The sequence below is a fragment of the Megachile rotundata genome, chromosome 13 (assembly GCF_050947335.1).
Source record: "Megachile rotundata isolate GNS110a chromosome 13, iyMegRotu1, whole genome shotgun sequence".
Lineage (NCBI taxonomy): Eukaryota > Metazoa > Arthropoda > Insecta > Hymenoptera > Megachilidae > Megachile > Megachile rotundata.
Window position 1 is genome coordinate 9,085,508 of NC_134995.1, and position 26,751 is coordinate 9,112,258.

At 35.2% G+C, this 26,751-nt stretch overlaps 1 protein-coding gene across 2 annotated transcripts in view; it reads left to right on the top strand.

The window, feature by feature from the left end:
• The window catches only part of LOC100880687 (cyclic GMP-AMP phosphodiesterase SMPDL3A), a 188,355-nt gene that overhangs the window by 108,047 nt on the left and 53,557 nt on the right, over window positions 1–26,751 (top strand). For both annotated transcript variants that reach the window (XM_076539329.1, XM_076539328.1), the window contains exon 2: window positions 23,203–23,276. In XM_076539329.1, coding sequence (XP_076395444.1) covers window positions 23,219–23,276 — 58 coding nt within the window. In that variant the 5' untranslated portion in view covers window positions 23,203–23,218. The remainder of the gene's footprint in view (window positions 1–23,202; window positions 23,277–26,751) is intronic.

A 26,751-nucleotide genomic window follows, 5' to 3' on the forward strand; every position in this document is an offset into this window, starting at 1 on the left:
GTCAACAAATATTCATTACAGTAACACAATTATTTATTGGTTATAATAGGAAATGAAGACAATTGTATCATATGAGTATCATGATATTTGAGGATTTGTGTCACTTTACTCTCACATAAATTCATTCTAACATGAAACGTTGTTCTTCCACAACCTAAGGTTAAAACGCTTCCTATGATCGGTACAATTACATCGAAGAAAAAGAAGCAGAAATAATGCGAGTGAACCATAACGTAGTATCGTGAAAAGGAGCATCAAGCTCCCAGATTCCTATTCGCTCGTAGGATTCAGCTCCACAAAGCCCGCGAGATGGCACAAAGCTTGACCGTCTCTAGCGGTTTTCTGAAAGCACGCTTTTCTTGGTACTCGAGCGCAAAGGAAGTTTTATTGCTAGAAATGGAGGCAGAACTGTATCCGTGTATTGTGCACACGCATCCACGGCCCACCGGATGCTGCTGGTCAACTTCCTGTCAGAAGCGTCGTCTCAGATTTATGACATACTCGCGACTGCTCGAAAGTTCGCAATATCCTTTCCGCGTCGTAAATCTGCCCGGTCCTCGCTGAATCACCGAGCAAATCAATGCTCTGGATTCGGCACCTAAGTAACTTAACTTAACGCCGTAATTATTCGCTCGGTTGAGCTAGAAACTTGCCAGTTTCTATAGACGCAAGAACACGCGAAAGCGATCAAACTTAATAATACACTTTCGTTTCGCTGGCTGCAGTAACGGGGACACAATTACGGGTTTGACGTATTCTACCGACGGAGCAGTTGCTGAGGATGGGTTACTAGTGTAAGGTGAGATCACTGTGGGATCCAGTTCAGGAGGTTGAATGTTCGGGATAAGAATATGGCGAGCAGAATGGCAGAGTTTGGAAACTGGATGTGGATGAAGTCAGAACCCAACTGTAAAGTGACATATTATGTCAGCCGACAAAGATGTAGACCCTGAGAAAAATGCAAATTGTCTGGCAGAGTTTGAAAAGTGGATGTGAATGAAGTCAAGACCCAACTATAAAGGAACATATCACATCACCTGACAAAGATGTGAACCCTCAGAAAAATGCGCACTGTCTGGCAGAGTTTGGGAACTGGATGTGAATGAAGTCAAGACCCAACTGTAAGGGGATACGTTATGTCACCGGACAAAGATGTGAACGCTGAGAAAAATGCAGACTGTCTGGCAGAGTTAGGGAACTGGATGTGAATGAAGTCAGGACCCAACTGTGAAGCAATATATTATGTTACGTGACAAAGATGTGAACCCAGAGAAAAATGCAGATTGTCTGGCAGAGTTTGAAAAGTGGATATGAATGAAGTCAAGACCCAACTATAGAGGAACATATCACATCACCTGACAAAGATGTAGACCCTGAGAAAAATGCAAATTGTCTGGCAGAGTTTGAAAAGTGGATATGAATGAAGTCAAGACCCAACTGTAAAGGAACATATCACATCACCTGACAAAGATGTGAACCCTCAGAAAAATGCGCACTGTCTGGCAGAGTTTGGGAACTGGATGTGAATGAAGTCAGGACCCAACTGTGAAGGAATATATTATGTTACGTGACAAAGATGTGAACCCAGAGAAAAATGCAGATTGTCTGGCAGAGTTTGGGAACTGGATGTGAATGAAGTCAGGACCAAACTGTAGAAGAACATATTATATCACGTGAGGAAGATGTGAACCCTGAGAAGAACATAGATTGTCTGTAAGAGTTTGGAAAGTACATGTGAATGAAGACAGAGCCAACTGTAAGAGAACACATCATCTCATGTGACGAATATGTGAACTCTGAGAAAAACATAGATTGTCTGTAAGAGTTTGGAAAGTGCATGTGAGTGAAGACAGAGCCAACTGTAAGAGAACACATCATCTCATGTGACGAATATGTGAACCCTGAGATAAACATAGATTGTCTGGCAGAGTTTGGAAAGTGGATGTGAATGAAGTCAAGACCCAACTATAAGAGAACACATCATGTCACATGTTGAAGATGTGAACCCCGAGAAAAATGCAGAATGGCAGACAAAGTTTGGAAAGTGAATGTGAATGAAGTTAGAACCCAACCGTAAAGGGACACATGTCACGCCATGAAAATGTGGACTCCTAGAAAAATGGCGCGAATTCATACTGCATGCTCCATTTCGAGTGTTATATCTGCAGTGGGAACTCAGGTAGCTCACATCTTAGTTCGTCATGTCACGTGACGGCAGTGTGTCTTAAGGATGTCTACGAATAACATAGCGCTTATGTCTACGAATCGTGACAGAATTAATATAAAAGGATAAGTAAGATAAGAATAAGGATAAGAGTGAAAAATAAGAGTAAGAAAAGGATAGGTGTATGAAAGAAAATTTGTGGATGTGTTGTGGGAGGTCTGTTGCAAATGAGTGAGCAAAACGAACGTTCATAACGCAAACAGCGAAATATGATATGACGTTATTGATTACACTCCACAGTGAGAATGAAGATCCTGGGGAAAAGTTATAGCAATATGGGGTATACGTGGGTTAAGGTAGGATGTGGAATACGAGAATGATTAGGTTTATTTTATTCACTAGAAAAATAGTGTTTAGTTTATCCGCTAGATGGCTCCTGAGATGAGTCCTTTCTCGCTAGTGCAAGCTATTGTATTCGACACATAATACATAATTATGTGTCAATTACGATAAAATTAAAAAAATGAAATGGGAAATAGTGAAGTAATGAAAATAATGAAAAAGAACCCGTCACAAAATTTTACCTTCATACATGTTACCATAGTAATACCCTATTATCACAGTAACCGGGTAAAATTTCAGCATATTATTACCAAATCAAAAATTCCTTTCCCAACATTCACATTACGCACATAATTATTCAGAAATCTCCATTGAAAATTGAACCTCCCAAAATTTCCATATAAAAATTGTTCGGTGAGCGAATCATTCATTATTTTCGACGCTGGCAAAAAGCGTCCCCGATTGCCCTGCTGCGTGTAACCGGTTCGAAGTTCCCGCATATTTCCTCTTTGCCCATCGTATTTACCGTGTCCGTGCCCTCCGTCCACGGCCAACAAAGTCCTAGATATCAAACAACGCTTTTAACCCACCGCACTTTCAACAAGCCTGTCTCTTGCGCCCGTGCTACCCGGCCCTGTCCCACGGCGAACGAAATGCAAACAACATCGAACAAATTTACCGACGACTATGGCGAAACGGAGGGCAAAATTCGTGCAACGGGTGCAAATGGCGGGCGTGTGTTTCAGCGTCCACATCGAAACCGCATCGCCGCGATTACCAACGAGACGGCCCGCTATCGGCCTGCTGGATAAAAGTATCGGTTAAAAGCTCGATTTCGGTGCCTGGCTGCGGGTCAACGGGGATTTCTCTGCGTTTCCGTTTACACGGATACCAGAATCTCTCTCTGCTGATTCGCGTTGCCCAAAGGATTACCGCAACGCGAAACGGGAAGGGAAAACGATTATCCCGATTCAAGGTTTTCGACTCTTTCCTCCGTCGGTTCGATGGGACCCTTTCAACCGGGGTATTTTCGGATACTTTCCGGGTTTACGGAGAGATTGATTCATATGGGGATCCCTCTGAACATGCCTATTGTGTAAAATTGATTGAATGTTAGTAACGTATTTAGCGAATAATAGTTTCGAGGGGAAAGATTCATGTGGAACGTGGGGTCTTCTATAAAATTGATTGAATGTTATATTATTAAGCAAATAATAGCTTCGGGGTTTGTGGGAAGATTGACTAACAACGTTTTGAATATAGGGTGGTATAAAATTGATTGAATGTTATTAAATTATTATGTAAATAATAGTTTGAGGGAAAATTGATTAATGGGGATTGTTCTGAGTCTTATATAAAATTTATTAATGACAGCAAAATATTTTAATGACATTTATGTTGATGAAATTCTTTTCATGTTTTGTAGTTGTCAGAGTTGGGTTACTAATATGAAGGTGTGTGGGTGTATAAAATTAATTGAACGTTAATAAAGTATTAATTTTATTGATTGTCATTTATCTCAATGAAGAGTAGTTTTTGTGATAGTCAAGTTTTATTATTGTTAAATGGCAATTTTTAAATATAGGGTGGTTCTAAAAATCGTATAAAATTAATTGAACGTTAATAAAGTATTAACTTTATTGATCGTCATTTATGTCCATGAAGGGTAGTTTTGGTGATAGAATTTTATTATTGTTAAATAAAAATTGTTTAATATGTAATGGTTTTAAATATCGTGTAAAATTAATTGAACGTTAATAAAATATTATGTTTGTTGATTGTCATTTATGTCGATAAGGGGTAGTTTTGGTGACAATTCAATTTCATTGTTGTTAAATAAAAATTGTTTAAAATGTAGTGGTTTTAAATATCGTGTAAAATTAATTGAACGTTAATAAAATATTATGTTTGTTGATTGTCATTTATGTCGATAAGGGGTAGTTTTGGTGACAATTCAATTTCATTGTTGTTAAATAAAAATTGTTTAAAATGTAGTGGTTTTAAATATCGTATAAAATTGATTGAATGTTAATAAAGTATTAAGTTTATTGATTGTCATTTATCTCGATGAAGGGTAGTTTTTGTGATAGTCAAGTTTTATTATTGTTAAATGGCAATTTTTTAATATAGGATGGTTTTAAATATCGTATAAAATTAATTGAACGTTAATAAAATATTAAGTTTGTTGATCCTGTTTTACATCAATAAAGGGTAGTTTTCATAATGGTAGAATTTGATAATTAATAAAACAATTTACTTTAATTAATTAATTACAATATTATGGATTAATTATTTTAATTAATTGATGCATAGATATAAATGATGTATAAAATCAGCACAATGGTTAAATACATGAAGTATTATTTAATTAACAATTTCATTTAATGGTTAAAAAAATATCAATCATTTTTTTCTATGTTTTTTGGACTAACCAGTGTCCATACATGTTAGAGTGATTATAACTTCCTTTTTTACAATATATATGAAAGCGTGGTTCCGTCAAAAGATTTTATGTACATTTTATTTTAGCCTTTTGTGGCTGCGTGCACTGCGGCCGAGAATTAATTAACATGCGTACAATTAGTTTTGAATTAATTAACATACGTGTAATTAATTTCAGTTCCGAAAGTTTACTGAACTCCAACAATTTGAACAAACTTTTGCTGTTTAATTAAAGATAATGAAAATATTAGGAAATTTTATATAAAATGAAATTTCGTAGTTTTTCTTGTGATGTAGTAGGATACTGTTAGATGCTGTTTGGTTCATAATTACCATATTAGATTAATTGAAGATTTATTGGTTTTAAACTGTGTGTATTTCATTTTTTTAATTTTGTAAAATAAAATATTGACAAATTGACAAATTGATAAATGGACAAATAGACAAATTAACAAATTGACAAATTGACAAATTGACAAATTGACAAATTGACAAATTGACAAATTGACAAATTGACAAATTGACGAATTGAAAAATTGAAAAATTGAAAAATTGAAAAATTGAAAAATTGAAAAATTGAAAAATTGAAAAATTGAAAAATTGACAAATAAACTAACTGACAAATTGACTAATTGACAAATTGATGAATGGAGAAATTGACAAATTAACAAATTGACATATTGACATATTGACATATTGACATATTGACAAATTGACAAATTAAAAATTGACAAACTGACAAATTGACAAGTTGACGAATTGAAAAATTGACAAACTGACAAATCGACAAATTGAAAGATCGACAAATTGGAAAATCGACAAACTGAAAAGTCGATAAATTGAAAACTCGACAAATGGAAAAATGGACGAATTGAAAAATCGACAAATGGAAAGATCGACAAATTGAAAGATCGACAAATTGAAAAATCGACTAATTGTAAAATCGACAAACTGAAAAATCGACAAACTGAAAAGTCTATAAATTGAAAACTGGACAAATAGAAAAATGGACGAATTGAAAAATCGACAAATTGAAAAATCGGCAAACTGAAAAGTCGATAAATTGAAAACTCGACAAATGGAAAAATGGACAAACTGAAAAGTCGATAAATCGAAAACTCGACAAATTGAAAATTCTACAAATTGAAAAATCGACAAACTGAAAATGACTCCCCGAAAGACACAAATCCAAACAACAATCATCTTTACCCCCAACTTCTATTATCGTACAAAAAACAAAAGTCGAATTTAAATTGAAATTTTTTTCAAATATTGACTTTGAAAGGTACACAGAATAAGCGAACTCCACGGAAGATGAACTTTACTGAAACTTTAAAGCTAACTTCGAAGGGTACCAGTTGGTTCACTTATGTTAGTTTTGAAAGTTTACAATTTTTATAGCGTTATCACGATGTTACAAGTTTATAAAGTGACTTTGATTTCCTAGCAGCCCGGTGTCAAAACTGACGTTAATTAAGTGTTAATTAACGTAGGTCGGTAATTAGTCAGTCTGGATCAATGGTCGTCCGCATTGTATATAAAACCGTGTCTCGCAGTCTTTTGATATCGTCATTGTGGGCAACAATTTACGTGGTCGCATTTGTTCAAATAAACTACGGTTAAACAAATTTGTTCGTGTTTCATTACTGACGGTATCATTTGTTTCGAATACGATTGTGGACGCTTGGTAACCGAGGGCAGAATTCGACAATTTATCTTTAATTTTTTTTTGTGGAACTCATTGAAGTTATACTGTTGTTTTTTAGGGTAGGGTGTTTTGTAATGTAGATTTTTATATAACTAATTTTGGGTTTATTGAATGTAGTTTGTTTAGAAACTATTCAAATATTGAGATTTTTGAGGGGTCAATATATTGATGCTGCATTTGTTAATATTTAATTTCAAATTGAAAATTTGCAAATTTTGAAATATCTAAAACTCAGCTTTGACAAATTGTAAAATTTTAGAAGACTAAAACCACAAGGTTATAAAATTACAAAAGATGTGTTCATATGTCCTGTTTGAAAATTTTCAAAGTTCTAAAGTTTTAAATTTAGAAATTCTCAGGTTCCAAATATCTCAATTTTCAAATTAAAAAAATTCTCCAATTACAAATATTTCAATTATCAAATTAAAAAATTCTCAATTTACGAATACCTCAATTTTCAAATTGAAAGATTCTCCAATTACAAATATCTCAATTTTCAAATTAAAGAATTCTCAATTTACAAATACCTCAATTTTCAAATTAAAAAAATTCTCCAATTACAAATATCTCAATTTTCAGATAAAAAAATTCTCAGCTTGCAAATATCTAAATTTTCAAATTTAAAAATTCCCAAATTCCACCTTGTAAATATTAACTACTACCAAAATTTTAAGTTTTTAAATTTCTCCTCACCCAAATTCTAAAATACCCAAATTTTCGCAAGTCTAACATTCCAAATTTTCTCAAATGATAAATTTCTAAAACTTCCAAACCTCCAACCCCCCAAATCCCCATTTCATCTAAATCTATATAAATTATGAATCCATTCATCCTTTATCTATAAGAACCGTGTAATCTGCCTAGTGGATTATTATTCGATTGATTTCTGGGATTCCTAATTGCCAATCGCTAACGTCAGATTAATGAGATAGCTTATTAGTCAGTAGCGTATAAACTAATCCTCTCTATGTTGCAATAACACACGTTCACTGATATAGGATGTTAGAACATTACTTAGATATACTGATAGACAAGCTTCTATAATTATTTAATACATTAAAAGTATAATATTTTATGTACTTTTAATTATTTGATACATTATTGATACATTATTGATACATTATTGATACGTTATTGATACGTTATTGATACATTATTGACACATTATTGATACATTATTGATATGTTATTGATATATTATTCATATATTATTGATATATTATTCATATATTATTGATATATTATTGACACATTATTGATATGTTATTGACACATTATTGATACATTATTGATATATGATTGATACATTATTGACACATCATTGATATATCAAGGATATATCAATAGTATCAATTAAAAGACCGATCACAATAATTTAATATTAATTAGAAGATCGATTACTGTAATTCAATATCGATTAAAAGGTTGATCACTGCAAATCAACATCAACTAAAACATCGATCATTACAATTGAATTACAATTAAAACCTCAGTTACTACAATTCACTTAAAATTAAAAAATCGATCACGATAACTAATTTAATATTAATTCATCAGCCACTAAAATTCACCTAAAATTAAAAAGTCAGTCACGACGACTAATTTAATATTAAATCCTCAGTTACTACAATTCACCCAAAATTAAAAAATCAATCATGACAACTAAATTACTATTAAAACCACAATCACTACAATTCACCTAAACTTAAAAAATCAGACACGACAACAAATTTAATATGAAATCTCCAGTGACTAAAATTCGCCTAAAATAACTAAATCATATAACTAATGTAATACAAAATCCTCAGTCACCATAATACACCTAAAATTATTACAATTCAATCCGCAATTCGCAAGTCTAATCCCCACAAATATCCCGTAGCATCAACAATACACCCTGATGTCCGTGCGATCGACGGGCAGACAATCTGCCCATCGCGTTAACATCGCAACCAACAGAATTATCTTCGTATCGAAGAGAAACGGGGGCAAGATATAACGGAGATCGTTAAATCCTTTCTACGTCGCGCGATCATGGCGTTGTTGGGCAGCCATCTTGCGGAAAATAATCGTCCTTCTGGCTGACCAGCTGACCCGAATGAAACGCCAACCGAATGACCTCGTGATACGGCTGGGAGAGTAATTATCGGTGCTTTTTCCATCGTCAATAGACCAACACACCGGAACCAGATGGGAGATGTTGGTTATTCGAGCTTGATAATGCTCCAACTCTCGATATAATCACCGTTACGGGCTATTTCTGACTACAACCTGCCATTTTTAACTTTGTCAGCTGCCAGTGTGTCGGAAACACCTGCACGGCTGATTCTCCAGTTAGAAGCTACTGAAATATGCAACAGGAAAGTGTAATAGTACGCTTAATATCCGCGAAACGTGCATATTTCTTAGGTGCCATTCGTGAGTGAAGAGGCAAATTATAAGCTCCTCTATTTGATTTTCTACCTTCCGAATTGAAAGGAATTGATGGCATCGCTTTGTTAGAGGGCTCGAGATGTTTCTTGATGGTAAGGGTTTGCTACTAATTCGCATTTAGTATTAATGGAGGGTAGAAAGATACCCTTATTTCATATAATTTGAGAGTACACTATTTGCAAATTTAGGAATTTGGAGATTTGGGATTTGGGAGATTTGGGATTTGGGAGATTTGGGATTTGGGAGATTTGGGATTTGGGAGATTTGGGATTTGGGAGATTTGGGATTTGGGACTTGGGATTTGGGAGATTTGGGATTTGGGACGCGTGGGATTTGGGACGCGTGGAATTTGGGATATGTGGGATTTGGGATATGTGGGATTTGGGACGCGTGGGATTTGGGACGCGTGGGATTTGGGACGCGTGGGATTTGGGACGCGTGGGATTTGGGACGCGTGGGATTTGGGACGTGTGGGATTTGGGACGCGTGGGATTTTTGACGCGTGGAATTTGAGACGCGTGGGATTTATGACGGGTGGGATTTGGGACGCGTGGGATTTGGGACGCGTGGAATTTGGGACGCGTGGGATTTGGGACGCGTGGGATTTATGACGCGTGGGATTTGGGACGCGTGGGATTTGGGACGCGTGGAATTTGGGACGCGTGGGATTTGGGACGCGTGGGATTTGGGATATGTGGGATTTGGGACGCGTGGGGTTTGGGACGCGTGGGATTTGGGACGCGTGGGATTTGGGACGCGTGGGATTTGGGATATGTGGGATTTGGGACGCGTGGGATTTGGGACGCGTGGGATTTGGGACGCGTGGGATTTTTGACGCGTGGGATTTGGGACGCGTGGGATTTGGAACGCGTGGGATTTGGGAGATTTGGGATTTGGGACGCGTGAGATTTATGACGCGTGGAATTTGGGACGCGTGGGATTTATGACGTGTGGGATTTGGGACGCGTAGGAGTTGGGATATGTGGGATTTGGGATGTGTTTGGACTTGGGACGCGTTGGATTTGGGACGCGTGGGATTTGGGTTCTGATATATCATCAGAACCTTAATTGATATTCGATGGAGTGTGATTCATAGGAGACGAGGTTAACGATCCCATATTGCATATGTAAGAATGTGTTACATACACATTTTTATAAAATAAAATCCACAAATCTAAAAATTCCGAAATGCAAAAATAAAAAATCAATAAAATTTCAAATCTGTAACCTCAGAATGTAAATAACAATCCCAGCGTGAAAATTTGACAGTTTATAAACCGCAGTCTTAACAAGATGGGCAAAACCGTGGTTTACGTTCCACCCTATGCGAATTATTCAAGCGTCCATTATCAATGAAGGTCCATTCTCACAATTGGCCAGAGAAGAGCCATCGAGAAACCATATTCGGTTAGTCGGTTTAGCGAAGTACAATATGTTGGTCGAATAGAAAAGCCGTGGCCACGGTTCACTTAATCCAGTCCGTTTCTGAATTGAAAAGCGGTAAAGCTCTGGGGTTGAAGCGATCGCGTTATACCCCATTATTAAACTTAACACGCACCGGACCCCTCTTGGTCGCTACGTAATCTCCGAAAATTCTAAGCTTCTTAAGACTTTGGATAGGCTGCGATACGACCCTTGGAATCTGCCTAAATGGTACATTCTGTCTGACTAATTAGCGTGAACTGCGCCGCACTGCGAAATGATTGCTTTACTTAACGGGAATATCCAACTGTGCCATTGGGAGTGCGATACAGCACTGTATAAAAGGGGACGCTTAGAGGCAATATTATAATGGGGAAATTTGGGAGAGGGAGATTTGAGAAATTTTGAATATCAAGGTTTTAAATGTGTGAATTTTTGAATTGTTAAATTTGTGAATTTGTGAATTTGTGAATTTGTGAATTTGTGAATTTGTGAATTTGTGAATTTGTGAATTTGTGAATTTGTGAATTTGTGAATTTGTGAATTTCTGAATTTCTGAATTTCTGAATTTCTGAATTTCTGAATTTCTGAATTTCTGAATTTCTGAATTTCCAAATCCCCAAATTTCTCAATTTCTTAAATTTACAAATACTGAAATTTCCAAATTTCTCACCTCAAAATCCCTAGATCCATAAATGCCTAGATCCCCGAAATTCTACACGTCAAAATCCCCAAATCTCCACGTTCTGCTATTTCAAAATGCCTAATTACTAAATTTTTAAATTAACAACTTTTTAAATTTCTAAATTTCCTAATTACTGCTTTCTAAAATACAAAATTTCCCTAGTTACTAGATTACTAGATTACTAGATTACTACATTTCTAGATTACTATATGGCTAGATTACTAGATTACTAGATTACTAGATTACTAGATTACCAGATTACTAGATTACTAGATTACCAGATTAATGGATTACCAGATTACTAGATTACTAGATTACTAGATTACTAGCTTTCAAAATCCATAAATCCCTAGGTCCTTAGAACCTTACATCCCCAAATTCCTATATTTCTATAACTTTATACTTATAAATTCCAAAATTCCTAAATTCCTAAATTCACAAATTCACAAATTTGTAAATTACTAAGATTACTATTAAAAACCTCATCAACTAAATTACTATTAAAACCTCAGTTACTAAAATTAAAAAATCAATCATGACAACTAAATCACAATTAAAACCTCAGTCTCTACATTTAACCAACAAGTTCCTATAAGTTACTAAATTTCTAGATCTCCCCTGTATAGAATAGTTATACATATAGCGTATATTCCTAGATTTCTTCATTCTCAAATGCTCAAATCCTCAAATGTCCAAACTCCTAATTCAGAAAGACACAACTCTAACCACACACATACCCCAAAAATACTATCTCCAAAGTGTCCAATTCCCGTAATCGAAAATCAATTCCACCCCCGAATAGAAAAGCACAAATCCAAAAATAAATCACAGTCGAACCGTAATTATTTCGTTCAGTTCTTCGTCTATCTATTTCGTCTATCTAGACAATTTTTCAAGAATAAAATATATTTTGAAGAATATCGCACGAGCCTGTAAAGGGGATGGAATGTAATCGACGCCGACGTAAGTAGCGTTAAGTGTTAACGTACGACGCGACGGAAGATTAAACTGAAAATTAGGGGATGAAAAGCAGCTAGGTTTAATATGGAACGGTTTTTTCGTCGCTAAAGGTGTGCCGGTAATATTAGAATTTTGTCCGTGATGTACGGTATAAAGGCTTTTATCGTTAGCATCCGGGCAACTGTGTAAAATATAAAGCGATGAAGGTAATATGGCAGTTACATGTCAACGAAACGGAATAAAGGAGCCAGGAACGTTACAAACGTGCTACGGTATTAATTTCTCTATCGAGTTTACAATTGCTCTCTCAGAAAATGGAGGAGGGTAATAAAAGTTGCAACGCGACGTCTTGTGATTCTCGAGCTTACGACGCGTTTCATCTTCATGTTATGGCGGAAAATGAGTAAGGAGAATTGTAGTGATTTCATTAAACTACAGATAGGAATTCAATCTGTTGTGTGCAAATTTCTTCAGCTGACGACGAGAATTTCTAATTATTTCTGGAATATTTTCGAAATTTTATATTTAATATTTTTCACATTTTTGAACTTAAAATTTTATAATTTGCTAATTTCAAATTTTACAAATTTCTAATTATAAATTTTAAATTTGCTAATTTCAAACTTTACAAATTTCTAATTATAAATTTTAAATTTGCTAATTTCAAATTTCACAATTGTCTAATTTAAAATTTTTAAATTTGCAAATTTGAAATTTAAGAATTTTCAATTTTAAAATTACACAATTTTCAAATTTAAAATTTTACAATTTTCTAAATTAAAATTGTTTATTTTTCAAATTTAAAATTTTACAATTTTCTAAATTAGAATTTTTTAATTTTAAAATTTTTAATTTTACAATCTTCAGCTTTTAAATTTTACAACTTGCTAATTTAAAATTATGCAACCTTCAAATTTTCACTTTTACAATTGTCTAATTTAAAATTTTACAATTTGCAAATTTCAAATTTTAAATTCTACAATTTGCTACTTTAAAATTTTACAATCTTCAAATTTAAAATTTAACAATTTTTAATTTTAAAATTACACAATTTTCAAACTTAAAATTTTACAATTTTCTAAATTAGAATTTTTTAATTTTTAAATTTTAAATTTTACAATCTTCAGCTTTTAAATTTTACAACTTGCTAATTTAAAATTTTGCAACCTTCATATTTTCACTTTTACAATTTGCTAATTTGAAATTTTACAACCTTCAAATTTACAATTTCACAATTTTCAGATTTAAAATTTCACAATCTTCTAAATAAAAATTGTACAATTTACTAATTTACAATTTTATAACTTTCAAATTTTAAATTTTACAGTGCTTTAAAGTGTCGAATTTTTCCCAGTGTCCAACCTTGCAATTCTAGAATTAAAAAATTTATAAGTTAAATTTACAAACTTCATAACTTATGAATTTACGAAATTTATTAATACAAAAGGAACTCATAATTAAATCAGTAAATAAATAAATAAGCGAATGTATCTCGAACAATGAATGACTGAATATCCATAAATAAACAAATAAAATAACTGTCCATATTACTTAACAAAAACAAATAACCAAATGCATTATATAATATAACAAATAAATTAATGAACGTTAACGAAAAAGATTAATACCAGTTCACTGCCCTCCGAATCGATATTTCATAAATTTTGATGACGTCCACGCGTCAGGTTCGGTCACCGAATTAACCGTAAAATAATAGATTTCGAGTTGAATTTTCATTGCAACCGTTAATGTGCATTCTACAAGAGATCGTTCCATGGAGGGATGCTCATCATAAAACACTTTACAGGGTTTTTTTAACTGCAAGCTCGTAAAAATGTCGGCTAACCAATAACGGTGTTCGTGGATCGTTTCACGACATAACAAAGAAGCGACGTTTCAACCACATAAATGCATAATGCTGACAATGGGGCCTGTGAGAAAGAATCGGCTTTTTGTGAATAAACGAATAATTAACTCTTGAGCAACGAGCCTTTGATGACCGACTTTTTTATCGGGTTTCAAGGTAATCTTTGATGATGTGTTTTTTTTATTCCGTTCGCATCCCTTTGAAGAAATTTATAAGTGAACGGGGTAGATGCTGTTGGACAACACTGATCGATAAACTGTTTTATCGTAAAATTTAATTTATCGATTATTGTTAACGTTGGATGAGCGTGGATTAAGCTCGTATCGTTTTATGGCGATGACGCACGTGCTCGAAATATATTACAGATGCGATATAAATGGATTTATGGTGTACTTTATGGAGGTTTTAATTGAGGAAGTGAAAACTGGGGAATTCAGAATTCTCGATTTGGGATTTCTGGACTTTTGGGTTCTTACATTTGTAAGATTCTGGGTTCTTGGGACTATGGAACTATGAGACGACGGGTTTTTGGGTTTTGGGTTTTGGGTTTTGGGTTTGGGTTTTGGGTTTTGGGTTTGGGTTTTGGGTTTTCTATTTTAGATTTATGGGTTTTCGGGTTTCTTGGTTTTTGGGTTTTCGGGTTTTCGGGTTTTCGGGTTTGTGGGTTTTTGGGTTCTTGGGTTCTTGAGTTCATGGGTTCTTGGGTGTTTGGATTTTTGGGTTTTTGGGTTCTTGGGTTTTTGGGTTCTTGGGTTCTTGGGTTTTTGGGTTTTTGGGTTCTTGGGTTCTTGGGTTTTTGGGTTCTTGGGTTTTTGAGTTTTTGGGTTTTTGGGTTTTTAGGTTTTTGGGTTTTTGGGTTTTTGGGTTTTTGGGTTTTTGGGTTTTTGGGTTTTTGGGTTTTTGGGTTTTTGGGTTTTTGGGTTTTTGGGTTTTTGGGTTTTTGGACTCTTGGGTTCTTGGATTTATAGGTTTTTGGGTTTTTAGGTTTTTGGGTTTTTGAGTTTTTGGGTTTTTGGGTTTTTGGGTTTTTGGGTTTTTGGATTTTTGGGTTTTTCGGTTTTTGGATATTTGAGTTTTTAAGTTCTTGGTTATTTGGGTTTCTGGAGTTTTGGGGTTTTGGGATTTTGGGTTTTTGGGGTTTTGAGTATTTAAGTTCATAGGACTTTAAGGTTTTGTGTTCTTGGGTTCTTTAATCTTTGGATCTTTGGATTTATGGGTTTCACGATATTTAAGATTGTGGTTTCGGATTCATGGGTTTTCAAGTTCTTGGGTTCTTGCCCTCTTAAGTTGTTGGGTTTTTGAACTCTTAGTTTTGTTCGGTTCTTAGGATCTTAAATCCTAGACTTTAAGATTTTTCAATTTTTCAGTCTCTTGAATTTTAGACCTTTGAAGTTTCTGATTTTTTAAAACTCATTAAAGAATGAAGAAACTTGAAGATTAATATACTAAATTTGATAGTAACCAAATTTAATATTCCGATACCTTTTTATACACCCGAAAGAAATCCATTTATCAGGAACAGAATGCATAAATAAAATTATACGTGCAAATAAAAGAATACAATGTCACCAGAAATAACATATTGCAGTAATGAAACCTAACCCTCGATTCTGAGTGTAATCACCAAAGAACGTAATTTGGTCGTGTTCATAATCTAATACTCATCAGTAATTAATGCCAGGAATGATTCAGTGAATAAAAAACGTAGTAGGATAAAGCATTAAAGCTACGTATTCAAACATGTTCCCTCTCTCAGAATATTATATTTTTATGATCCACGAATAACACGGCTCTCGTGACCATATTCCACATTTTTATTACAAATTTTCACCCTCGATGGATTCTAGCATTACTACCAGATAATCAACCATGATCATCTGCGTTTATTCAGACCCGACCCAGCTATAACTTCCGTCTAATAAACTCGATCTCCTACGTATTACCTTTTCTCTATCTGCCTTTTCACTGTAAAACATTGTTTTTCACGAAACACTATCGGTTTTAATATTTCATGATTTTATGGTTTACAGGTTTTGAATAATATATAATAATATACATAATATATAAATATATTTATAGGGTTTTTGAGCATTTATGATGATATAGTAATACATTTACACTATTCATTATTGTAGTATTATATTTATGTGTGTACTATAGGATTTTCTAAGTTCCAAATGTAGAAAGTTCAAATTTGGAAGTTTATGATACAGTTAAAAATTGACTGTGCAAGTTTACGAACTTACATTTAGAAATGTTCGTATATTACGAATTCGTGAAATTTCAAATTTAGGAATTTATTAATAGTTCAATCTAAATGAATGCTTAATTAAAATTTAATTAATGAACTTATTAATAATGCAATATTTGAACATTGAAAATTTTTCATTCCTTGATTTCAGAATTTTAAATTTGTAACTTTGAAAATTTGGGCATTGGAAACTTTAAAAATTGAAGTTTGTTGACTTGTAAGAAATTTGCGAATTTGTAACCTTGTAGTTTTGGGAATTTGTAGACACGAATATTTGAATGCTGGAGAATTTGAAAACTCGTCAACTTGAAAATTTGTCAACTTGAAAACTTGAAAACTTGTCAACTCGAAAACTTGAAAACTTGTCAACTTGTCAATTTAAATACTTGAAAACTTGTAAATTTGTCAACTTGAAAACTTGAAAACTTGAAAACTTGAAAACTTGAAAACTTGAAAACTTGAGAACTTGTCAACTTGTCAACTTGTCAACTTGAAAACTTGAAAACTTGAAAACTTGTCAACTTGTCAACTTGTCAACTTGTCAAACTTGTCAACTTGAAAACTTGTCAACTAGTCAACTTGAAAACTTGTCAACTAGTCAACTTGAAAACTTGAGAACTTGTCAACTTGTAAATTTGTCAACTTGAAAACTTGCCAACTTGAAAACTTGTCAACTTGAAAACTTTAAAACTTAAAAACTTGAAAACTTGAAAACTTGAAAACTTGAAAACTTGAAAACTTGAAAATTTGAGAACTTGTCAACTTGTCAACTTGAAAACTTGTGAACTTGTCAACTTGAAAACTTGAGAACTTGTCAACTTGTCAACTTGAAAACATGTCAAATTGAAAACTTGTCAGCTTAAAAACTTGTCAACTTGAGAACTTGAAAACATTTTAATTTAATAAACAGAAAATTTGCTAAGTTTCTTACGTTACTCGAGAATTTTACTTCCTGAAGTTGTTTCTCTTCGTACAATTGTTTTTGTCGAAAGGAAGTCTGCTGCACAACCAAGTGTACAGCTTATCATACGACCAACTAGGTTGATTAATGTTACTCGGGAGATTAACTCGTTAAATTCTAGTCACGAAGCGTCATACAGATATACAATATATACATATATATGTATATACATTTACCTGCGTGTTCAATCTAACTACCTTTTTCTTTAGTGTCTGAATTATACCCCATAATTCGTTCTATATATCAACTTTATATAAAAACAAACTCCTTCACTTATTGTTTCATTTAGTTATCATTCACTCTTATTTATTAATACTTATTATTCATACTTACATTGCATTTGTTAAATAGTTACAATATCATTTTCAACTTATTTCTTTCAATTTTTTTAAAATTTAATATGTAACTTAACAACATTCTCAAAGCGTCGAGATCTTATAAATTGAACAATTGTAATGAATCAAAAATCTCTGAAACTCAAAAGTTACAAAAATCAATTCAAGATTTCAAGAACTAAAGAATTCAAGAATTAAAGATTTCAAGAATTCAATCCTTTATAACTTCAAAAGTAAAGAACTCTAAAATTCCAAGAATCCAAAAATTCATGAACCCAAAACTGCAAATCTCAAGAAGTCCAAAAGTTCAAGTCTTTAATAATCCAAAAATTTCATAACCCAAATCTGCAAAACTTAAAAAATCCAAAACTTCCAAAACTCTAAATGTCTAAAGCTCCAAATTTCCCAATCTCCAAATCTCCAACTCTCCAAATCCCCAAGTTCTCAAGTAACCAAATCTCCAAATTCCCAAATCCCCAAATCCCGCAATCCACAAATCTCCAACTCTCTAACTCTACAACTCTCCAAGTTCCCAAGTCCCCAAGTCCCCAAATTCCCCAAATTCGCCAATCTCCAATTCTCCAACCCTCCAAGTTCCCAAATCCCCAAATCCCAAAATTTCCAAATTTCCAACTCTCGAAGTCCCCAAGTCCCCAAATTCCCCAAATTCCCCAAACTCCCCAAATTCTCCAATGTCCAATTTTCCAACTCTCCACATTTCCAAGTCCTCAAATCCCCAAATCCCCAAATTTCTAACTCTCCAACTCTCCAAATTCTCAAGTCCCCAAATCCCCAAATCCCCAAATTTCTAACTCTTCAACTCTCCAAGTTCCCAAGTCCCCAAATCTCCAAATTTGCAACTCTCCAAGTTCCCAAGTCCCCAAATTCCCCAAATTCCCCAAATTCCCCAAACTCCCCAAATTCTCCAATGTCCAATTTTCCAACTCTCCACATTTCCAAGTCCTCAAATCCCCAAATTCCCAAATTTCTAACTCTCCAACTCTCCAAGTCCCCAAGTCCCCAAATCCCCAAATCCCCAAATCTCCAAATGTCTAAAACTCCAAATCCCCAAAACCCAAAAACTCCCAGACTTAAATCCCTTCGTAACCTCCGCATCTACCAAATAACGACATCGCCGTCCAACCCTCGTTCGACGCAACTCCCGCAAGTTAGCGTGAAGAAGAGCATTTATACTCGAAAATTGAACCTCCCCTGCCGCAAATAATGGCGTTTCCCATGAGCACCTGCTACGAAACTACGTCGTAACGCACGGTGGTTATATTCCAAAAAAAAAGCACCCCGTATCCACAGTTATTAAATCGAATTTTCGTTCTCTCCCGCACAGAAATATTCTTCGTGGATGAAAACTTTTCAACGCGTTTATTAATCACCGTGTTGCTGACCCGAAACACGGTGATTCCGAGCCGCGCGTAATTTTTCCATCGATCCCGTTGAAATATCTGTATTTATGCGCGTACCGGTTTTCGGCTCCGCTTCTTGCTTCATTTTTGCTGTTGTTATTTGTTTAAATACAATCCGCGTGCACGCGAGTAACGGACGGGAATCGCGATACCAATTTTAATAGATAATTGTAATTTATGATGCGCTCTCGACGCACGAAACGAGCTACAACGATATCGCCGGAATTTTTAACTTGAATCTTGCAATTTATTATTGCGAATAAAATTTAATACTTACACCGTGGAATTTTAACGATGGAGCATAATTTCCGGGGAAGTGAGATGGACGTTCAATCTCTGTTTGAGGTTAGGACTTCAAGAAACAGTTTGATAATACATTGTGATATTTTTGATAAAACATTTTGACAATAGAAGTTTCAATGAGATATTTCATTTTTAAAGCACATTTATCTGCATTCGTATTTTAATTAAGAAGTGCAGAAGGACTTCATTAAATAAATAAATAATAATAGATAAAATAAGGGACAAATATTTTTAAATATTTTGAAAGAAAATTTAGAAAATAGTGCATATTTAGAAATTAAATTTATGAATTAGATGAATTTCATTTGTTGCTGTAAGTGTAATGTTTAATATACAGCCATATATGATTAAATATATATAATAATATAGAAAATATTGTAGCTTTTATTTCTCTATTACAAGTATACGAATACTTTTGTTCTTCATTTATAAAAACTTGTAAAACTTGCAAAACTTGTTTATGTCAAGATATATTATAATTCCATACTAAATCATTAAAACGTTTCGCAAACGTCACGTAGCAGCGTCGCCATTTTGTTTTCGTGTAACCGAACAATTTCTCGCATACCTAAAAGCACATATACATAATAACTGTTAACTCTCAAGAATTAATTACATATCGCTTCGTCAAAAATTACCAGGATTACGTAAGCTTGTTAACTGCTCGTTAATTCAAGAGAAACGTTAATATTCGTGAATTTTACAGGATCGATAGCCGGCATCGAAGCGTGTTGATAAGTGTGCGTGGAAATTCGTGTGACACTTCGTGACCAGAAGCTAATGAGTTAATTTCATGAGTAACATTAATCAACCTACTTACTCGAAGATAAGGTTAGGGACATGTTTCTCATTATTGGCTACAATTTTATTTTTTTTATGCGCCGCACGATGTGGCCGCTCGTTAATACTTTACTAGCAGATTATCGAGTGACGATAAACGTTTAAAAGTAACAGTCAAAGGCACGAGAAATATTTTACTTCGAACGTGAAATACTTTTGTGAATTTTATTTTATTAGCGGATATGGTAGCTTTATATTTATAGAGTTATGGGAGTCGCAAATAACGAAATGTGGTTTTAGACGCTTTGTTGTCTAGGGATATTTAGGAGGCGAGGTTTCGGTCTCAATGGCATTGGGATCTCAAATCTCCCAAATCCCACATATGCTAAATCCCACACGTCCCAAATCCCACATATCCCAAATCCCACACGTCCCAAATCCCACATATCCCAAATCCCACATATTCCAAATCCCACATATCCCAAATCCCACATATCCCAAATCCCACATATCCCAAATCCAACATATCCCAAATCCCACATATCCCAAATCCCACGCGTCCCAAATCCCACGCGTCCCAAATCCCACGCGCCCCAAATCCCACATATCCCAAATCCCACGCGTCCCAAATCCCACGCGTCCCAAATCCCACATGTCCCAAATCCCACGCGCCCCAAATCCCACATATCCCAAATCCCACACGTCCCAAATCCCACGCGCCCCAAATCCCACGTGTCCCAAATCCCACGCGCCCCAAATCCCACATATCCAAAATCCCACACGTCCCAAATCCCACGCGTCCCAAATCCCACGCGTCCCAAATCCCACGCGTCCCAAATCCCACGCGTCCCAAATCCCACGCGTCCCAAATCCCACGCGTCCCAAATCCCACGCGTCCCAAATCCCACGCGTCCCAAATCCCACGCGTCCCAAATTCCACTGTCCCAAATCCCACGCGCCCCAAATCCCACATATTCCAAATCCCACGCGTCCCAAATCCCACATATTCCAAACCCCACATATCCCAAATCCCACATATCCCACATCCCACACGTCCCAAATCCCACACGCCCCAAATCCCAAATCTCCTGAATCCCAAATTTCCTAAATTTCCCAAATCTCTCAAATCCCCAAACCCCCAAATCCATCCCCGCGAAAAATCCTCAATTTTTTATTTTTTCCCGAGGGAAATCAAGCACGGTTTCCAGGATGCTCATTAGCGACGCGCGAGCATTGTTTTACCCGAATCACAAAAAGCTCGCGTGGCGTGGCAACGACGCGGTTAGGAGCGATTTACGAGGTGGCTATTAAATCAATTGAATATCGAATGTTATACAGTTACCCGTTGAAAAATAGTTGCCACGGGACGGATGTTGGCCTGGCCTGATTGCATTTTCGTTGCCAGAGTGCTTCCGGTAAAAGAAATTATCGGGTCGACCGTCCAGAGAGGAAATACGTGCATTAGCGCAAACGTGTCAACGATAAATACGCAATTTTGCTGAAATTTTCTCTTGTATCGGGCACACGTGGCAGCTATGAACGCTGAACTTTCACTCACCCTTCGTTTACCATAAATCTTGCTATACGGTGCATATTAAGGTGGCTCAGCAAAAATTGTTTTTTATTTTCACCCTCGAAATATTTGGTATACTGTTTAAAAAAAATTCTGTCATAGGTTGGGCTCAAGAATTTAATTTTAAAAGGTTGTCACAATTTTTTATCATATTTTGTTTCTATTGATATATTTATTATACTGTTTAACAATAATTCTGTCATAGTTTGGGCTCGAGAATCTAATTCTAAGGGGTTGTTAGAACTTTTTATCATTTATTATTTGTATTTGTGTATTTAGTATATGTTTAAAAAAGTTCATTGTGAATATTTAGTATACTGTTTAGAAAAAATTCTGTGATAGTTTCAGCTTAAGAATTTAATTTTATGGGGTTGTTAAAATTTTTCATCAAACTATTATTTCTATTAGTGTATTAATTTTTTATCATATCGACTACAATCAGTTCAACTACGTAACAATTTTTAATTGCAATTTAAGTGATATATTGTCACAATAAAATTGTACAAAATTATTAACATTGAATCTCACAACAATTCAAATTTTCTGACGGCACATATTTACAAAATTAAGCAACCACACAGTTGAGAAATCGATAAATAATTAATTAAGAATAATAACTGAAAATACATAGTGAACTCTTTCTGAAGCCACCTAGTGCATACACGTAACTTGTCGGAACAATCAAGTAAAAATGAAAAATTGTTGTTTCGTTACGTGACAGCTTGAAGGATAACCACCTTCCGGATTTTTAATGGATTTTTCACTGTAATTTCTAGCAGAAGAGTCACGTGAAAAACGTTCATTCCAGTAATTTTGTTAAGTTAATACCATTTAAATCATTTTTAAAAATCACTTGTATCAATCATTTTACTGCAAACGTTTTTAACAATCGTCTTTAATAATTACTATTTATATTAGCTGTTTTTTTAATCATTTGCAACAGTCATTTGTAACAATCGTTTGTATTAATCATTTGTAACAATCGTTGATAATAATTAATTTATACCAATCGTTTATAGTAATTATTTATAACAATCATTTGTAATAATTGTCTGTAGCAATCATTTGCAATAATCGTTGGTAATAATCAATTTGTAACAATCGTTTATTGTAATCATTTATAACAATCATTTGTAATAATTGTTTATATCAAACATTTGCAAAAATTCTTTGTAATGTTTATAGTAATCATTTGTTACAATCATTCGTAATAATCGTTTATAACAAACATTTGCAAAAATCCTTTGTAATAATTGTTTATAATAATCATTTGTTACAATCGTTTGTAACAATCATTAGTAACAATCGTTTGTAATAATCATTCGTAACAATCGTTTGTAGCAATCATTTTTAACAATGCTTTTTTCAATAAACATTTGTAACAGTCGTTTGTAATAATCATTTATAATATACGTTTGTAAAAATCGTTTTTAACAATCATTTATAGCAACCATTTTAAACGATCATTTATATGAGCCTTAAGAACCATTTCCAACAATCGTTTGTAACAATCGTTTACAGCAATCGTTTTAACAATCGTTCCCTCTGATTGCAGGTCCAATTCCGGAAACATGATCCGTGACTATCTGATGCTACTCTCGTGGCTATGCGCGGTACAAGGAAAAATAGGTAACAGCATGCTACACGCGGTTATGCCACTTCTTCGTGTTATCTAGAAATACCTAACCACTTATCTAGATGTACATCTATAACGCTCGTTGCATACGGCGATCGCGAAATTATTAAAACAAGCCCGAACTTTCGCGGGATGTAGGTCGACGTTCTTTCAGCGTGTTTAGGCGAAACTTTATTCGACGACCGTATGTTAATGTTCCCCGTGCGCAGTTAATTATGGACGAAATTAGCTACCGAAGCGGACTTTTCGGTGAAATTGTCGGGATGACATAAATACTTTGACCTAATATCGCGAACTTTACTGCCGCCAGATTTTTACTTCGTTAACTCGGTGTCCTAGTTCATTCGCTATATTTTTATTTTTTATTTTGTTTCAAAAGTAATACTTTACGTACTTTATTAATTTACGAAATTTAGTTTGTCTTCTTTGGCTGTGCAATTTTTTTTATAGGTCATTCGTCTTTTGTGTGTCAGTATGTTTTGAGTATAATATACTTACATATAGGGTACCTCATAACTAGTATAGGTCCTTGAAATGGGAGGTAGTTGAAATGATTCTGAATAAGATTTCCCTTTGCGAAAATGGGGTTTGAAGCTCCGTTTTTGAATTATTAAGGAAAAACACGGCCGCGTAGAAATGGGGGGAGTAGAGAATATAATGCGTGGAATTACGACGCGTGGAAGTAGGGGCGTAGGGAATATAACGCGTGGAATTACGCCGCGTGGAGATTCAACGCGTGGAAATACGGCGCGTTGGGATATGACGCGTAGAAATAGGGACGTAGGGAAAATATAACGCGTGGAATTATGCCGCGTGGAGATTCAACGCGTGGAAATACGGGGCGTTGGGAATATGACGCGTAGAAATAGGAACGTAGGGAATATAACGCGTGGAATTACGCCGCGTGGAGATTCAACGCGTGGAAATACGGGGCGTTGGGAATATGACGCGTGGAAATAGGAACGTAGGGAATATAACGCGTGGAATTACACCGCGTGGAGATTCAATGCGTGGAAATAGGAGCGTAGGGAATATAACGCGTGGAAACAGGGGCGTAGGGAATATAACGCGTGGAATTACGCCGCGTGGAGATTCAACGCGTGGAAATACGGGGCGTAGAGGATATGACGCGTAGAAATAGGGACGTAGGGAATATAACGCGTGGAATTATGCCGCGTGGAGATTCAACGCGTGAAAATACGGGGCGTTGGGAATATGACGCGTGGAAATAGGAACGTAGGGAATATAACGCGTGGAATTACGCTGCGTGGAGATTCAACGCGTGGAAATACGGGGCGTTGGGAATATGACGCGTAGAAATAGGAACGTAGGGAATATAACGCGTGGAATTACGCCGCGTGGAGATTGAACGCGTGGAAATACGGGGCGTTGGGAATATGACGCGTGGAAATAGAAACGTAGGGAATATAACGCGTGGAATTACACCGCGTAGAGATTCAACGCGTGGAAATACGGGGCGTTGGGATATGACGCGTGGAAATAGGGGCGTAGGGAATCCAACGCGTGGAATTATGCCGCGTGGAGATTCAACGCGTGGAAATACGGGGTGTAGGGGATATAACGCGTGGAAATAGGGGTGTAGGGAATCAGTGCGCGAGGATTACGCATGCGCAGATGCTAGACTCGAAGCTGCGCTCTCGCGTCTACGCATGCGTAATCCTCGCGCTCTGATTGGTCCGTGTTTTTCCTTAATAATTCAAAAACGAAGCTTCATACCTCATTTCGCAAAGGGAAATCTTATTCAGAATCACGTCAGCTACCCCCCATTTCAGGGACCTACCTAATTGTGACGCACCCTGTAGTTCATTCACTATATTTTTCTTTTTTATATTGTTTCAAAAAAATATTTTACATAATAGGACACTTGTCTAGTTTATGCAATTTGATTAAATTTAATTATACCTTGTTATTGCAATTATTGAACAGTTGATTTATCTTTTGAGTTAGCCTGTACATTTTAATCATAACAGTCACATACAGGTCATTTTATATATTTTGTTTTGTATTGTTTCAAAATAAAAATTTTACATAATAGTACACGTCACTAGTCTTTGAAACTTGATTAAATTTAAAAATCCGTAAAATTTGATTAAATTTAATTTGACTTGTTACAGAAATTCTTGAACAGCTCACCTGAGTGTGATATTTTGATCTACATTAGCAGTAACCTTATACATTATTAACAAAATTGCTCACAATCATTACAGTTATTAAAAATCTTCAAATTCAAAATTATAGTTATCAAAACATACTAGTCTACAATTAACGACATATAGAATTTATCCTGAAATAAATGCATAAATCTAAAAGGCAAAATCTGAAGCTAACCTCAAAACGTTAATCAACATGAAATATTAAATCTCGCGATTGAGAACGCTTTCCAAGATAAATTACACGAATAATTAATACCCCGACATATCGTTATCGATTTTCGATAAAATCACATAACAAAATGTCGAATATCAATATCCTTCCTGCAACGTAGTACAAATTGCATAAAAAACAACCGCGCTGACAAATGTTGATTAATCCCAAGGCACATTAAAGTGCTCCATAATTCAACAACGACCCAAAAGTAAAACCTAGAAGTAGCAATTGTTGGTGGCGTGTCCCTTTCGCATTCGTAATACCTCTCCGTTCGTTCTGATAAATTTAATCTCGGCGTTGGATCGATCCCGGTTTCTAATTACCTTGCAAAGTGGCCCAACCTCGTTCAGATTGGCGCGCGTGGTTAATTTAAAACAATCCACGGTGGATTGGTGAGATCGGGGATACAATTGAATTTTTGCTATGGCAACGGTACTTCAGAAATTCAAAGTTTTTTTCTTTGATTTCAAAATTTTCAACTGTTTAAATTTCTAAATTTCCAAACTTCCAAATTTCTAAATTCAAAAATTCTTAGATTTCCAAATTCCTAGATCACCAAATTACTGAAACACAAAATCCCTATATGCAAAAACCTCTAGATCACCACATCGCCAGATCTCCAAATCCCTAGATTTCAATTCCTTAGATCCCCAATTCTCTAGATTCCTAATTCTCCAATTCCCAATTCCCTAGGTCCCCAATTCCCTAGATCCCTAATTCTCTAGATTCCCAATTCCCTAGATCCCCAATTCCCAACATCCCCAATTCCCTAGTTCCCCAATTCCATAGGTCCCCAATTCCCTAGATCCCCAATTCCCAACATCCCCAATTCCCTAGTTCCCCAATTCCATAGGTCCCCAATTCCCTAGATCCCCAATTCCCTCGATCCCCAATTCCCTCGATTCCCAATTCCCTAGATTCCCAATTCCCTAGATTCCCAATTCCCTAGATTCCCAATTCCCTAGATTCCCAATTCCCTAGATTCCCAATTCCCTAGATTCCCAATTCCCTCGATTCCCAATTCCCTCGATTCCCAATTCCCTAGATCTCCGAATCTCTAATTTCCCAATTTGATAAATT